The sequence below is a fragment of the Mesoplodon densirostris genome, chromosome 7 (genome assembly GCF_025265405.1).
Source record: "Mesoplodon densirostris isolate mMesDen1 chromosome 7, mMesDen1 primary haplotype, whole genome shotgun sequence".
Taxonomy (NCBI): Eukaryota; Metazoa; Chordata; class Mammalia; order Artiodactyla; family Ziphiidae; genus Mesoplodon; species Mesoplodon densirostris.
Window position 1 is genome coordinate 65,113,231 of NC_082667.1, and position 14,779 is coordinate 65,128,009.

General features: G+C 35.9%; 1 protein-coding gene across 3 annotated transcripts in view; it reads right to left on the bottom strand.

Annotated features, from left to right (window-relative positions):
• Window positions 1–3,482: 3,482 nt before the first annotated feature.
• TMEM41B (transmembrane protein 41B) overlaps window positions 3,483–14,779 on the bottom strand; it is a 33,206-nt gene continuing 21,909 nt past the window's right edge. For 2 of the 3 annotated variants that reach the window (XM_060105047.1, XM_060105048.1), the window contains exons 5-8: window positions 9,300–9,393; window positions 8,551–8,655; window positions 7,268–7,406; window positions 3,483–5,841 (exon numbers count right to left, since the gene is read on the bottom strand). In XM_060105047.1, the coding sequence (XP_059961030.1) occupies window positions 5,672–5,841; window positions 7,268–7,406; window positions 8,551–8,655; window positions 9,300–9,393 (508 nt within the window). In that variant the 3' untranslated portion in view covers window positions 3,483–5,671. The remainder of the gene's footprint in view (window positions 5,842–7,267; window positions 7,407–8,550; window positions 8,656–9,299; window positions 9,394–14,779) is intronic. The other variant, XM_060105049.1, reaches the window with a different exon arrangement.

Sequence of the window (14,779 nt, forward strand, 5' to 3'; positions counted from 1 at the left end):
ACATGGGCATCTGCACCTTTGAGACCACATATAATTCTTGATGATGATGTATAATTCTAATTTTTTTGTATCAATCACTATCCCTTCATCATTTCCAAACTTCACCAGGAATTCCAATTTTTCTCTGCAATATCTATCACTATTTCCTTTCAATATGTCTCTACCTAATAGTAGCCTATGACCTTGTATTAGGGCTCTCCAGAGTAACAGAGCCAATAGGAAACATTGATATATATTATATATATTGATATAAAGAGATTTCTTATTAAGGTACCGGCTCATCTGATTACAGAGACTGAGAAATCCCACAATCTGCTGTCTGCAAGCTGGAGACCCAGGAGAGTCGGTGGGGTGGTATAGTTCGAAGGCCTGAAAGCCAATGATGTAGATTCTAGTCCAGGTCTGAAGGCCTGAGAACCAGGAGTACCAAGGGCAGATCAATGTTCCAGTTCAACCATCAGGCAGAGAGTGAATTCAACTTTCCTCTACCTTTTTTGTTCCATTCAGGCCCTCAACAGATTGGATGATGCCCACCCACAGGCGGGAGGGCAATCTGCTTTACTCAGACCACCAATTCAAATGCTAATCTCTTCTGGAAACACCCTCAAAAGACACACTCAGAAATGTTTAACCAGCTATTGGGGCATCTCATGGCCCAGTCAAGTTGACACATTAGATTATCCATCACAAACCTTGACTGGTGTTCTAACACGAATTCCAAAGCAAGCTCCAGAGTGACGATCTAGTCACCAGGAAACCCTGTCTCAAAGGTGAAAGTAGGTAGGGGTCTTGACTCTGCACACTATGTCTACCTTGGGCCTGTTAGCTTTCCAGTAAAGAATCCATTTTCTTAAGGAAGTGTAGGTGCTGCACAAAAGACCATCTTCCAGACTATAATTTCAAGATGAAGATTCTTATAGATTCACTCTACAGGGTTAAGACAATGCTAAAATGTGACTAGTTTTCCATTTAAAATACACAGACCTGAACAGCGTAATTCCATCTCTCAGCTTCCATAGTTTTACAATGATTTCAGAGTGGTTTTCAAAAGTCCCCTTAGACTTTCAAGTGGTACTCCAGAACAATCAGTGGCTAACACTGGGTCAATTTCTACTCCCCAGCACTCCTTTTTTTTTTTTGAGCACGCCCGTGCAGCATGCAGGATCTTAATTTCCCAACCGGGGATTGAACCTGAACCTCCTGCAGTGGAAGCGTGGAGTCTTAACTACTGGACCGCCACCAGGGAAGTCCTTCCTGGCAGTCTTTATCTAACAGCTCAGTCATCATGACAAGAGTACCCACTTGGCACAGCTCCAGATGTTACATGATTAAACCTTAGATTAAGGAGCCCAGACAGGCCCCCCAAATATAATATAGTAGTGTGTTCCCCCACCTTCTATTCTCAAAGTACCATCCCTGATAACTCGAAGTGGTCATCAGACTTGATATTATGACTTCTGTTTTTCATACCAAGTATTTCTAGGATGAAGACTCTTCAGAAGAGTCCTTTTAACCCCCTGAACAATTTCCATTTTACCCTACCTCATATTACTAGCAAAGTAACCAAATGGGAATAGCCCTTGTTGTTTTCTCAAGTCTTTCATTGCAAATAAAATGGTTAATTTATTTAAATGAGACAGTGTACATGAAATCTACATCTGGCACTGTAAGCTATAAAACAAAGCTAGACAGGACTTCCCTGGTGGCACAGTGGTTAAGAATCTGCCCACCAGTGCAGGGGACATGGGTTTGAGCCCTAGGTCCAGGAAGATCCCACATGCCGCGGAGCAACTGGGCCCGTGCGCCGCAACTACTGAGCCTGCACTCTAGAGCCCGCAAGCCACAACGACTGAGCCTGCGCATCTAGAGCCCGTGCTCCACAACAATAGAAGCCACTGCAATGAGAAGCCCACACACTGCAATGAAGAGTAGCCCCCGCTCACAACTAGAGAAAGCCCGCACACAGCAACGAAGACCCAACACAGCCAAAAAATAATTTTTAAAACAACAAAAAAAACAAGCTAGACAAAGAAAAGGCTGCTTAATTTAATATTTTTAGTTAGAAGGGCCTATTACTGAATCTCATTAATTTCAGAGAATCCTATCATGTCTGAGCTGTAAGGAACCTGGACCTTAGAGCTCACTTAGTCCAGATGAGAAAAATGAGGCCTAGAGCTTAAACAACATCCTCCGAAGTCACCCAGCTTAGCAAGTTTTCCCCAGGTAAGGAAGAAAAAAGAGAAAGAGCAATAATCAGTAGAGTATTGAAACTGCAGTTAAGATCCACCTTAAAACATCTAAACAATCGATCAATTATTATTTAAACACCAGGAATGTTTCAGCCCTTTTGATTTATTCTACCCATTTCCAAAAAGCCAAAGAGAACTTTAAAAAGATTCTGAGGTAGGGGATAGATGGGCCCCTGGGCTGGACAGCTGGTGTTTGTCAAGTGTTGTCAAGTGGAGTAAAATTGAAGCTTTGTTCTCACCCAGACACTCCAAGGACAAAGCTAGGGGCAGAAGCTGAGCTTTGCTAAAGTATAGAGATAAGGTGCCACTCCTGAGGTCAAGGAAAACTTCCCTGTCTGCACATTCGCAGGAAGGCACCTTGGGGGTCAAAAAGGGAGGGGATGCCACCCCATAGTAAGTGTGGAATGCACCCACAGGCTTCTGGGGTGGGTTCCATCTGAGCAAAAAGTTGCACATGCATGTTGGGGCGAGTCCTAGGACCAGTCAGGTGTGAAAAAAGAAACAAGATAATTGGCTAAATGTAAACAAAGACCCGGAAGGACTGTCCTATATGTGATTTAAATCACCTCTTTATTGCGCTCCTCATTCAGGACGCCCACACTCCTTTCCAGGTGTGTATTTCTGCCTGGCTTCTGACTTACTGTGCTCCTCCTCATTAGAAAGGATGCCCATACCCTTTCTCTCTGGGTGTGTATTTCTGCCTTACTTCTGTCTTAAACAAACTGCTTCTCTGTGTGCTCTCCCATACGCTGTGCTGTCTTTAATAATAAACCTTGTACCTGTTTTTACAGTTTTTGCCTCCTTGAACAAGACATTCTTCCTTTCAAACAGGGTAAAGAGCTAGGGCTACTTTGCTTCTAGCCTCTAGCCCCTGGTGGTCTGGTGGCTACGATTCCTGGTTTTCATCCAGGCTACCCAGGTCCAATTCCTGGACAGGGAACTAAAATCTCTCTTCAGGACCGCTCACTGCTCTCTCCGAGATCAATTCCTTTATAGAGAAATTATACATACTAGATACTTAAATAAATGTTTACCTGTACTTACTTACCTCTACAATTTAAATTTTAAATGCCTTAAGATCCTCAAAAGCCAACTATAAAAATTAAAGGTTTAAAATTTTTTTTCTTTGTTCTTAGAGGTGAAAATGTGCACAGAATTTCAAAAGAATATTTTTATTCAATGAACGTTTTTTTAAATACAAATACTTCCATGAAATAAATCCCAAGTGCTACATTTAAGTTTTCAGTACTATTTATTCTTCTTACATTTTAATTTACATTTATTAAGTGTTTTAGAAATATTACACACAAAGTAATAGAGCTCCAGAGAGAGGCCATTAACTAAGAGGTGAACAGTCTCAGTGTGTCAACTTCCTAGTTAGCCTGCTCGCCTCCCCACTACACATACTTGCCCTCTGGTGGTTATTACTATGTAACTGTCTTCAAGATGTGGCTGAAGCTTGAATCTACACCTGGCATCAGGCCAAGTCTGTGAATCCATGAATATAGGCCACCAAATGCATTTAGGGTTCAGCCTGCTGAAGGTTCTTTCTTGACAGACAATGATGATGAATGTGGAAAGACTGGCTATTCTCTTGGAAGAAGAAAATATACCTCACCTTAAGTGACAACTACAGTTTTCTAACAGAAAAAATAATCAGCAAAGGGACAGGATCAATGATAAGGATAAGGAAAATACTCTGAGAATAGAGTAAGTACAATACATACATAATGGAATAAATAGTGAGGCTGCTCCTGAGTCCAAACTCTTATTTTTAAAAGTCTGATAAAAATTTACTCAATTACATTTTATACAGTAATATTTAGTGAGCTTTGTCAAAAAAGGCTATGTTTTGTTTGTAAAAATAACAAAAGCTTTATCACTCAGTCTCTGGTCAATAAGAAAGGAAGAAAACCTTGCTAGAAATAACAATAAATAATTTCACACAAAAGTCCAGGTGACATAAGAATAGTATATTAATTAATATATTTTTTGTATTTACAATAAATCCATTTGTTAATACTGCGATAGAAAAAATAATCAGTCCACATTATGTAGTAGAAACTGGCTTTGAGGCTGATCATACCTCTCACAATAAAAACATATAAGGATTTCTTCCACAGCTAAAGTACTTTTCAACATGACAGTCTTGGGTGAAGGCAGAACTGACAGAGTACTTTACTTTATGTCCTATAATCAAGGGATCGAGGATATTACCGTTAAGCAAGCAGCAAAAAGCTGTTTAGTTTTTCCAGGACTATTTAAATAGTAGTTACCATATGAGAATTTAATTTTACTTTGAGATATAAAAAGTAAAAACCCTAAATAGGGAAACTGCATTAATCAAAAGCAGCCCCAAACAAAAAAGCCATCAATAGAAATGAAACAAGGCATTCTTATGTATCATGCATAAAAAGGATAATTACATAATACATATTTTAATGACCAGGTTAATAAATAAATGAGGTAAATTTTACAGTCATTGGAACAAATAAACTATATTCAACTACTTGAGTGCTGTACTGACACTGATTTTGTTTCAAAATATAAAGTAACATAATTAATCTAACATCTAAAACTGCATACTTTGAATGTTTGCTTTTTTGATACCCTTTTGAGATAGTAAAGGGGAACTGTGTAACAAAATATTATCTGAATATAAATTATCAACACCAGTATGATACAATTATCATGTCATTGCCATTTTGTATATGCACAGTGGAAATATTTTGAAAGCTAGGAAACAGATGAAAACAGACTGGTCAGAATTTTAAATTTCAGACCAATCCATGATAATCTAGAACAGAAGAAGATAGAAATAAAATTCACTAAATAGATATAACTTGGTATCTTTTCCAAATTCAGTAGTCCACTAAGATGCAACTTCTAAACAAGTCTACTACCTTAAAGGTAAAAAGGAAGAAAATGTAAATCTCTTTTGAGCTTTAGTTTTCAAGTTTATGCTCTGCAAGAAGGCTGACATTAGTCAGAACAGCAATACTGTATCTTTGCTTTTGAATTTTGTATTTGCTTTTCCTATTTTAGTTATAGTATGGAATAGAGAGAAAAATATTAAATTTTCAAGTCAAGGGTAAGTATTTACGGCCAGTTCATGAAATATATTGAGTTAATCTGTTGGGTCAAGAATTTCCTACTATGCTGCTACATTTATTATCTATAGCCTTGGAATAGTAATTTAGGAGATGTCTATCATAACTACTGACAGCACTTTTCATGGTATACCAGTTTCCATTTTTACTTTCTTCTCTCCTTTGCCACTTAAATGCATTATTTTAACCACTGGATAGGAAATTTTATTTTACAAATTCGTTTCATTTACTGAAGAGGTGATTTTAACACATAAACCTGCCAATCCTGAGAGATGATGATGATGATAGGAAAACTAAAATCCAGATGATTATTCACTCAAATTTCTGCTTTAGTTTTTTTTGGAAGATGGCTGGAAGAATAGAAAGAAGAGCCAAAATCATTAGAACAAATACTGAGTTCCAGGAAACAGCTTCCCCTGCTGTTGTAAGCTGGTACAATGTTGTTCCTGCCTTAATTGCTACAAAAGAGGGAGGTGCAACACCTAAAATAGAAAGTAAAAACATATGGTAAAAAACAATCAATTCTTTTTAAAAATTAAAATACTGTGTGTATACAATTTCTTCTAAGAATATAGTGATTTACAATTTGAAAATTTTAATTTAATTTAAAGCCCCTCAAGTTTATTTCCATATAAAGAATTCAGTCTTTCATAATCACCACTTAAGGATAATGAATTAAAAAACCCAAGGAAAGTTTCCAGAAAATAATTTTACAAAATTTATCAATAGCCTTAAAAAAATGAATGTGCTATGATCCACCAATTTCATCTTTAGGAAATATTAATGTATATGAACAAAGATCTAGTCTCAAGGATGCTCATCAAAGAATTATAATAATAAAAATCTGGAAACAATTTAAATCTTCAAAAATAAGATTGAGTAAATTGTCATTCACCCTTTATAGAGTATACTTAAAAATGAGTGGTAGGAGATACTCAGAAATGGAAAGATACTCAAAATATATGAGTAAAAAGAGCAGTTTATACAAAAGCATGGTGGAACAACTACATTTTATTAAAAGCCAGAACAAATTGGAAAAATTACCTTAGCCAAAGCTGAAGTTAACTTTATCTCTAGGTATTTCATCTGTAAAATAAGGAGACTGTACAAAAATTCTCTCTTCTGATTCTATAAGTGTAATATTATTTTACAAAATCCAAAATTAACCCTGCTAAGATTTTTTCCCCACTTTTATGGAGAACCTGCTAAGATTTTTAAGTTTGTCTATAAATTTTTCTAAAAATAGCAACAAAAAATTAAGTATTAACGTAAAGCTTTAACAGACAGTCAATACTTGAGGAATCTGCTCATTTTGTTGGTATCTAAACAATTCACCTTAAATTTGGAAGAAAAGCAGAATACTCTTACTAAAGAACTATCAGAATTCACAAATATATAAATGAACCTTTACACCCACTGATTAATTTCAAAATTAAGTGTTAGCTCCTTGAAAGCAAGAAACTTCTTGTTCATCCTTGCTTTCCCTCAAACTTTCAGTAATGCCCATAAGTTCTATGTTAATAAAAAGATAGGATCAATTTTCTATTGAAAATTAAAGTTCAGTATTTCAGTACCTGATTAGAAGACAAAGGAGAAAGTACTCAAAAAAGGCACCTTCAAATTTTTTTTTTCCTCTCCACTGAGGGAGAGAATGGAGTTAAAAAGTCCTGCTTAATTCTACATGATTAAAAAAATATCCAGCAGAGAGTGCTCTTGTTTAAAAAAAAAATTTAAGTCAACACAATCCAACAAACATTTCCGAGCATCTATTTATAATAGGCCAGGCTCTGTGCCCACCAGTTATATATGGTGCTGGCATGCCTGCAAAGAGCATAAAATCTAGCCCAGCTGGACACTGCTAGACATGTACACAATGAGTTCTAACACAGCATGAACCAGAGGGCTTACCTAGAAAAGTGCCAATAAAAAAAACTTTCAATGGCACGTTTATCACAGGAGATGTAATATTAATAAACCAGTTAGGCAGAAATGGTGTTATTCTCAAAAATATAATGTAGTTAATGAGATGTTCTCTATGACGTTCAACCTGTCACAAGAAAGAAACAAGTTAGGATCAAGATAAAGCCAAGCCTGAAAATAAACTCATTATAAAATACCTTATTTCAAATTCTTATCCCTGATAGCTCAGCATTTACCCAACAGAAATGATCAAATAAGGAGCTTGAAAATGACAATGAACTGCTTATCAAATGTTCATTACCAGAGCTAAATAACATCAGATGAAAGTTTTTAAGATTGTGCTTATTGTGTAATGTTATACTACTAAAGATGGCTCTACATCAGCCTAGATAATATGGCTCAACAACATTTTAAACCTAAAAAGGCAAAATTAAATTTATAACTATATATAAGATAGATATCAAATGAACAACTTTTTAATGCCTTTAACGTCCTGTAATATAAAAGGCTAGTACAGTACATCAATAAACCTGGCCTCCAATTTAAACAAAATTCAGATAATCTTTATGTTAATGTACTTCACATGAGTGAATTCATTCATCATTGATAAATGAGATTAAACAATCATATAGAAACATTTATCTGACTAAATAAAAGCACTGATTACAGTTTATACTTCCTAGATCTTGCTACACAAATAATGATTTTGATTTTGGACAAAATGCTTAATTTCTCTTAATTTCCTAACCTGTAAAACAAAGGGGTAAATTTCTAAAATTCCTCTGATTTAATAGTCTGCTTCTTCTGATTCTTTAAGAATAAGATTCTTAGCAATACTATGCTAGACTTTCCTGGGCAGTAGTCCTTCTATTTATCACTGCTAGTCTTTGCAGAGACCCTAACAGAAGATAAGTTCTTCCCACTGATGAAATGCATTAAAAGAGTTGGCTGATACAAGTTTTTCAGAGACCCACTGACAGCATCCTGCATCAACACAAAACAGGTGAGGTGTCTAAATATATGGATGCCTTTACATTGACACTTTGACTTTTGTGCTCTGATTGAAGTTACTAGGAATAAAGAATTAAGATTACTGTTACATATACAAAAACATCATATTTGAAATTATTAACATTATTTGCCTACCACTTAATTTTCAAAAGATCATTTTTATCAAAGCCCTGAGTCTGAGTTAATTTATGTAGATATTATACACTGACCCCCCAAGTAGCCAAAGAATTACATCAAATAATTTAAAAATACATGTTTACCTGCTGTGACCATTTTACTGCTTTCTCAGTTAGGTATTTATAGACAACTGGCCTCCCAACTAAATAGGAGAGCATATAGCAGAATGAGGCACCGAGTCCAGAACACTACAAAATAAGAAGAACCCATAAGCACTTTGTACTTTTCCATCTTATTCACATGGATATATTCACCTAAGGCAAACCTCAACTAGTTTCTTTCTTTTGGGGTATGGGGTGGATACTCTGCGTAACATCTCTTGAGCAGAGCACAAGAACCCATCTGATCTAGTCCTTTCTCTGACCAAATTATAACTAAAATGAGACCAGCTAAAACAAACTGGCACTTGTGATTAAACTTAGTGACTATATGCAAATAGTTAACGTTAGCCATTAGCCTATGAATAAATCTTCAAGAGCAATATTTTTTCAATTCCTATGCTTGAAAACACCACCTCCAGCCATGGGACTTAACTCCTTGGGCCCACCAACATTCTTGGACTATTTGAATTACAAAACAGTACAGAAGGCAAAGGCTAGAACAGAGCCTATAAATGCAATTAAGTCTATGATAACCCTGTTCTAGAAAAAAGCCAAACTATAACATCTCCTTATGGAGGGACTTAACAGATATTACTGTAACATTAAACCCCTTTTAAAACTAATAAGTCTATGCTTCCAGAGACTAGTGGGACTAGGATGCCATCATCATTCCCATCATTCTATTTAAAGTTATTTCTTTCTAGTCTCCCGATTTCATTTTATATACTTACCAAACAAACAAGAAATAAGGCTAGTGGAAAGGGATAAAGAAACCCTGAGAGTATACTGAGAAATATAGAGCCCGGAATAGCAAATGTTTGCAAGCTGTTAACTTCTAAGTTAAGGATTAAAACATAATTAAATGAATTTTTAAACCACAAATCCAACAATCCAGAAAAAAAGTATCAATACAGAAATTAGATGTTAATAAGATTATATCCATATTTCAGTATTAAAAAAAGTAAAATTATACCCAAAGTTTAAAAAATACATGATTCTACAGCTACAATACCTTTATAAATATTTACTAACATTACCGTAAATCAATGCTAATTAGAGTGTGTTACTAAGAGAAAACAAAGACAAATACTGAATGTGTACCAGATAGAGAGGAACTGGGCACTTTAGGGGGATGGAGGGGGGAGGGGGACGGGGGGCAGCAAAAAAGAAAGAGAACAGAAGTCTTCAATAATCTTGTAAACGACACGCTTCTCTAATGCACTGGATTTTTTTTTTTTAAGGGCTCTTTTTTAAAAAAATTTATTTTTGGCTGCATTGGGTCTTCATTGCTGGGCGCAGGCTTTCTCTAGTTGTGGGGAGTGGGGGCTACTCTTTGTTGCGGTGTGCTGGCTTCTCATTGCGGTGGCTCCTCTTGTTGTGGAGCACCGGCTCTAGGCGCATGGGCTTCAGTAGTTGTGGCACGTGGGCTCAGTAGTTGTGGCTCGCAGGCTCTATAGCGCAGGCTTAGTAGTTGTGGTGCACATGTTTACTTGCTCTGTGGCATGTGGGATCTTCCTGGGCCAGGGCTTGAACCCGGGTCCCCTGCATTGGCAGGCGGATTCTGAACCACTGCGCCACCAGGGAAGCCCCTGATGCATTGGATTTTTACTCTCAAATATTTTTAGGAAACATGATTTCTATGGAAATACAGGTACAGTATAAGGTATAGTAATTACTATTTCTAATTTAACTTTTGGACATTTACCTCAACTTACTACTCATTTAAAAAAGAATAAGGGTTACACAATATAGTAAAAGTCACAAATCTTATTTATTTTTTATTTTTTATTTTTTTGCGGTATGCGGGCCTCTCACTGTTATGGCCTCTCCCGTTGCGGAGCACAGACTCCGAAAGCACAGGCTCAGCAGCCATGGTTCACGGGCCCAGCCACTCCACGGCATGTGGGATCTTCCCGGACCGGGGCACGAACCCGTGTCCCCTGCATCAGCAGGCGGACTCTCAACCACTGCACCACCAGGGAAGCCCCACAAATCTTATTTTTAAAACAGAATTATGTTGTTTTCCTACGTCTCTCTAGTTCCTAGTTTTGGCCTGGACCTCTGCATCACCCATAACATGATTTACTTGTAAGTCAGACAGACTGAGTGAATTCCTTCAACATCTCTCCCCTCTACTTTAAAATTTCTATCTTTACCTATCCTTCCTCTTTTCCTCTAGTCCCCACTTTACTCTTGTTTTCATTTCAATCTCCTTCTTCCTGAGTTCTATCTTCAACTTCTTGCTCTTGCACAGATCCCTTCTGTATAAAACCACTCAGATGCCTACACACTAAAGAAAACCTAGGCTTTTCCTTGAGCAAGGTATCCTATCCAGTTACTGCCTCTCATCTTCACTGCCTCCCTTGCAACCTGGCTTAACCATCCCTCACTCTACTGAAACCCCCTCCTGGACAAAAGTAATGACTTTTTCTCAGTAAGAATTTTCCATTGACCCTTGCATAGGATTAAACATCCTTCAGTGTAAAACTCACCTCCAGTGAACTGTATTTTTCTTCTGTGTTACAGATCATTACTTCTCTAGTTTTTCTCTTCTCCACACCCTCAAACCTGAGATTTCTCTAACATTCTGTTAGCTAATCTCTCACTTTTCTTTGATAAATTCAGTCATTTCCATGTATATGGATGTACACCAGGCTTCAAGCATATGGCAACAGATAGATAGATAGATAGGTGATAGGTAACTTTGAATTCTCTATCTCTGATTCAACTTTTCTCATCAAATACCAGTCTCAAATTTCACAGCAGTCTACTGGATGCCTCCATTAAAAATTTTAAAAATTAAACTTAGTTATTTCAGGGCTCTTTAGAATCTTTTAATGGAAAGTCTCAAACACATATGAAAGTAGAGAAACTAGTATTATGATGCCCTATATGCCCATATACAGCTTCAACAATTAACATACAACCAATCTTGTTTTCTCTATATCCTTTACATTTGATTATATTGAAGCAAATCCCAGACATATCCCATACAACTACATTAATACCTTTAAAAGATAAGGATTCCTTTTCTTTTTAACACAACTATAATACCATTGTCAGAGATTAATTAACCAAAATTCCTAACTACCATAAGTAGCTATTGAGTGTGCTCACAATTCCCAAGAGTCTTAATTTTTTTTTTTTTTTTTGGACAGCTGGTTTGTTCAACTCAGGACAAAAAAGGTCCACACATGGTATTTGCTCTCCACAGCACTTAAGTACAGGTTTGGTTCTTTTTTCTGTCTTGTAATTTACTTGTTGAAGAAACTGGGTCATTTGCAGAATTTACCACTTTTTGAACTTTGCCTATTGTATCCCTTAGGGTAGTTTAACATGTTCTTTTGTCATTTTTTAAAAAATAATTTTTATTGGCGTATAGTTGATTCACAATGTTGTGTTAGTTTATGCTATACAGCAAAGTGAATCAGTTATACTTATGCCTATATCATTCCGCTGTCATTTATCTTATAGTGTTAACAAAGCCATTCTCTCTGCATGGGAATAAAATTTGACCTTAAATTTCCAGCTTTGTATAGATGTGAATTTCTTTTCTCTAACACTGAAAAATCTTGGTTCTTAATGTCATAAACATAATTAGCTATTTCCTTTACATACTATTAAGTATATATATATATATACATATATATATATATATATATATATATACTAGATAGATTAATATCACATAGTTTAAGATTTCTTTCAAATCTTTTCTGTCCTTAAGATTTATCCCAGAAGGGACACACAGCCAAATTACTTTTTTCAAGGAAACAATTTGAAATAATTCTTCTAGGTAGTCAAATCCCCATCAACTCAATATACTGTTAGATTTGTTTCATTTTGCTTTAGATTGTTTAATTTTTTTAAATTTTGTTAAAATATACATAAAATTTACCATCTTAACCATTTTTTAGTGTATGGTTCAATAACATTTAAGTACTTTCACACTGTTGTGCAAGCAATCTCCAGAACTCTTCTCATCCTGCAAAACTGAAACTCTATACAGCTTAAATAACATTCCCCACTCTCCCCTCCCCCACCCCCCCAACAACCATCCTTTTACTCTCAGTCTCTATGAATTGGGCTACTCTAAGTACTTCATGTAAGTGGAATCATATAGCATATCTTTGTGATAGGCTTAGTTTGCTTAGCATAATGTCCTTAAAGTTCATCCATGTTGTAATGTTTCAAAATTTCCTTCCTTTTTAAGGCTGAATAATATTCCATTGTATATACATACACCGTACTTTGTTTCATTCATCCATTAAAGGACACTTGAGTTGTTTCCGCCTTTTGGCTACTGTGAATAATGCTGCTATGAACATGGGTGTGCAAGTATCTTTTGAGACCCTGCTTCCAATTCTTTCAGGTATATACCCAGAAATGGGACTGCTGAATCTTATTTTTAATTTTTTGAGGAAACGCCATATTGTTTTTCACAGCAGAGAAACCATTTTATGCTCCTATCAACAGTGCACAGGGATTTCAATTTCTTCATATCCTCGCCAACACTTGTTACTTTCTGGGGTTTTTTTTCTTTTGATTAGTAGCCATCCTACTAACAGGTGTGAGGTTACTTTTTTAAGATTTCTGTTTCTTTTTTCAATTTGATTTAATTCGTTTTATCATTATGTAAAATATTTACTTGGCTCTACAGTCAAATCTACACAATTAAATACACTTAGAGAAGTTTCACTTCCATCCCTGTTTCATCTCTCTCTCCATAGGTAAACTTTTTTATTCGTTTTTAAATATATCCTTTCTTTAGTCATCCACAGCTCAAAAGTCCTCAATGACTATCCAATACCAAATCAATATTCTATATTCCTTAGCCTGGTACTCAAACTTCTCTACAATCTGAGTGCAATGTCTAGCCTACCTTCCTAAACTTATTTTTCAAATCCTCCCCTTCTCACACCCTATATACCAACAAAACTGGACTACTGATCACTTCCTAACCATGCCCTGTGCTTATAAGCTCTGCTCTAGACTTGCTATGTCTAGAATGACTATACCATACCTCTAACCATAATTCCCATTATTCCAGATGGAAATAGTTGTTTTGCTTTTGAATGCTTAAAACACTAGATTGCACTTAGCATATAATTAGTATTTTCTGGTTAAATGGATGAAAGCTAAAGTTAAAATAAGTAATTATAATGTAAAAAATAATTAATATACAAGAGTTTGAAATAGGTATTACCAATGAAAGTACTAGTACTGCACTGCTGAATACAATGGCTACTAGCTACATGTGGCTGTGGGGAAGAGACACTAAAATGTGCCACGTCTGAACTGAGATGTGCTATGAGTGTGAAATATACACATTTTAAAGAGTTGGTACCAAAAAAAGAATGTGAAATAGTAATAATTTTTATGTGGATTCATGTTGAAATGATATTTTTGACATTTCAGTTCAAGTAAAATGTATTAAAATTAATTTGTTACTTTCCTTAATGCGCTAACTAGAAAATTTTTAAACTGCATGTGGCTCACATTATACTTCTATTAATCAGTGCTGTACTTATTATACGCCCAAAGATAAGTCTTCTCTTTTGTTCACTGAGTTTAAAAAAGTACCTTTTTAACACTCAGAGCTTAAGATTCCAAAGTGTAAAATAAATAGAAAGTTATAAGAAAATATAGATTTAACAAATTATCCTATAAAAAATCTAAAACAGGGGCTTCCCTGGTGATGCAGTGGTTAAGAATCCACCTGCCAATGCAGGGGACACAGGTTTGATCCCTGGTCCAGGAAGATCCCACATGCCATGGAGCAACTAAGCTGGTGCGCCACAACTACTGACCCTCCGCTCTAGAGCCCACAAGCCACAACTACTGAGCCCACGTGCCACAATTACTGAAGCCCGCATGCCTAGAGCCCAAGCTCTACAAGAGAAGCCACCACAATGAGAAGCCTGCGCACAGCAATGAAGAGTAACCCCTGCTTGCCGCAACTAGAGAAAGCCGTGCACAGCAACAAAGACCCAATGCAGCAAAAAATAAATAATAAATTAATGTTTTAAAAAATCTAAAACAATGCAGAATCACTACAATACCTTAATTATTAAGCAAATAGCAACCATATGCAACAAAACCTGCTGAATTGACAATATTAACCAATGATTCATTTAAAATTGAAAAATTTAAACCAAATGTATTTTATAATAATAAACCTATTCCTGTACTTTTTTAAAAAAATATTTAT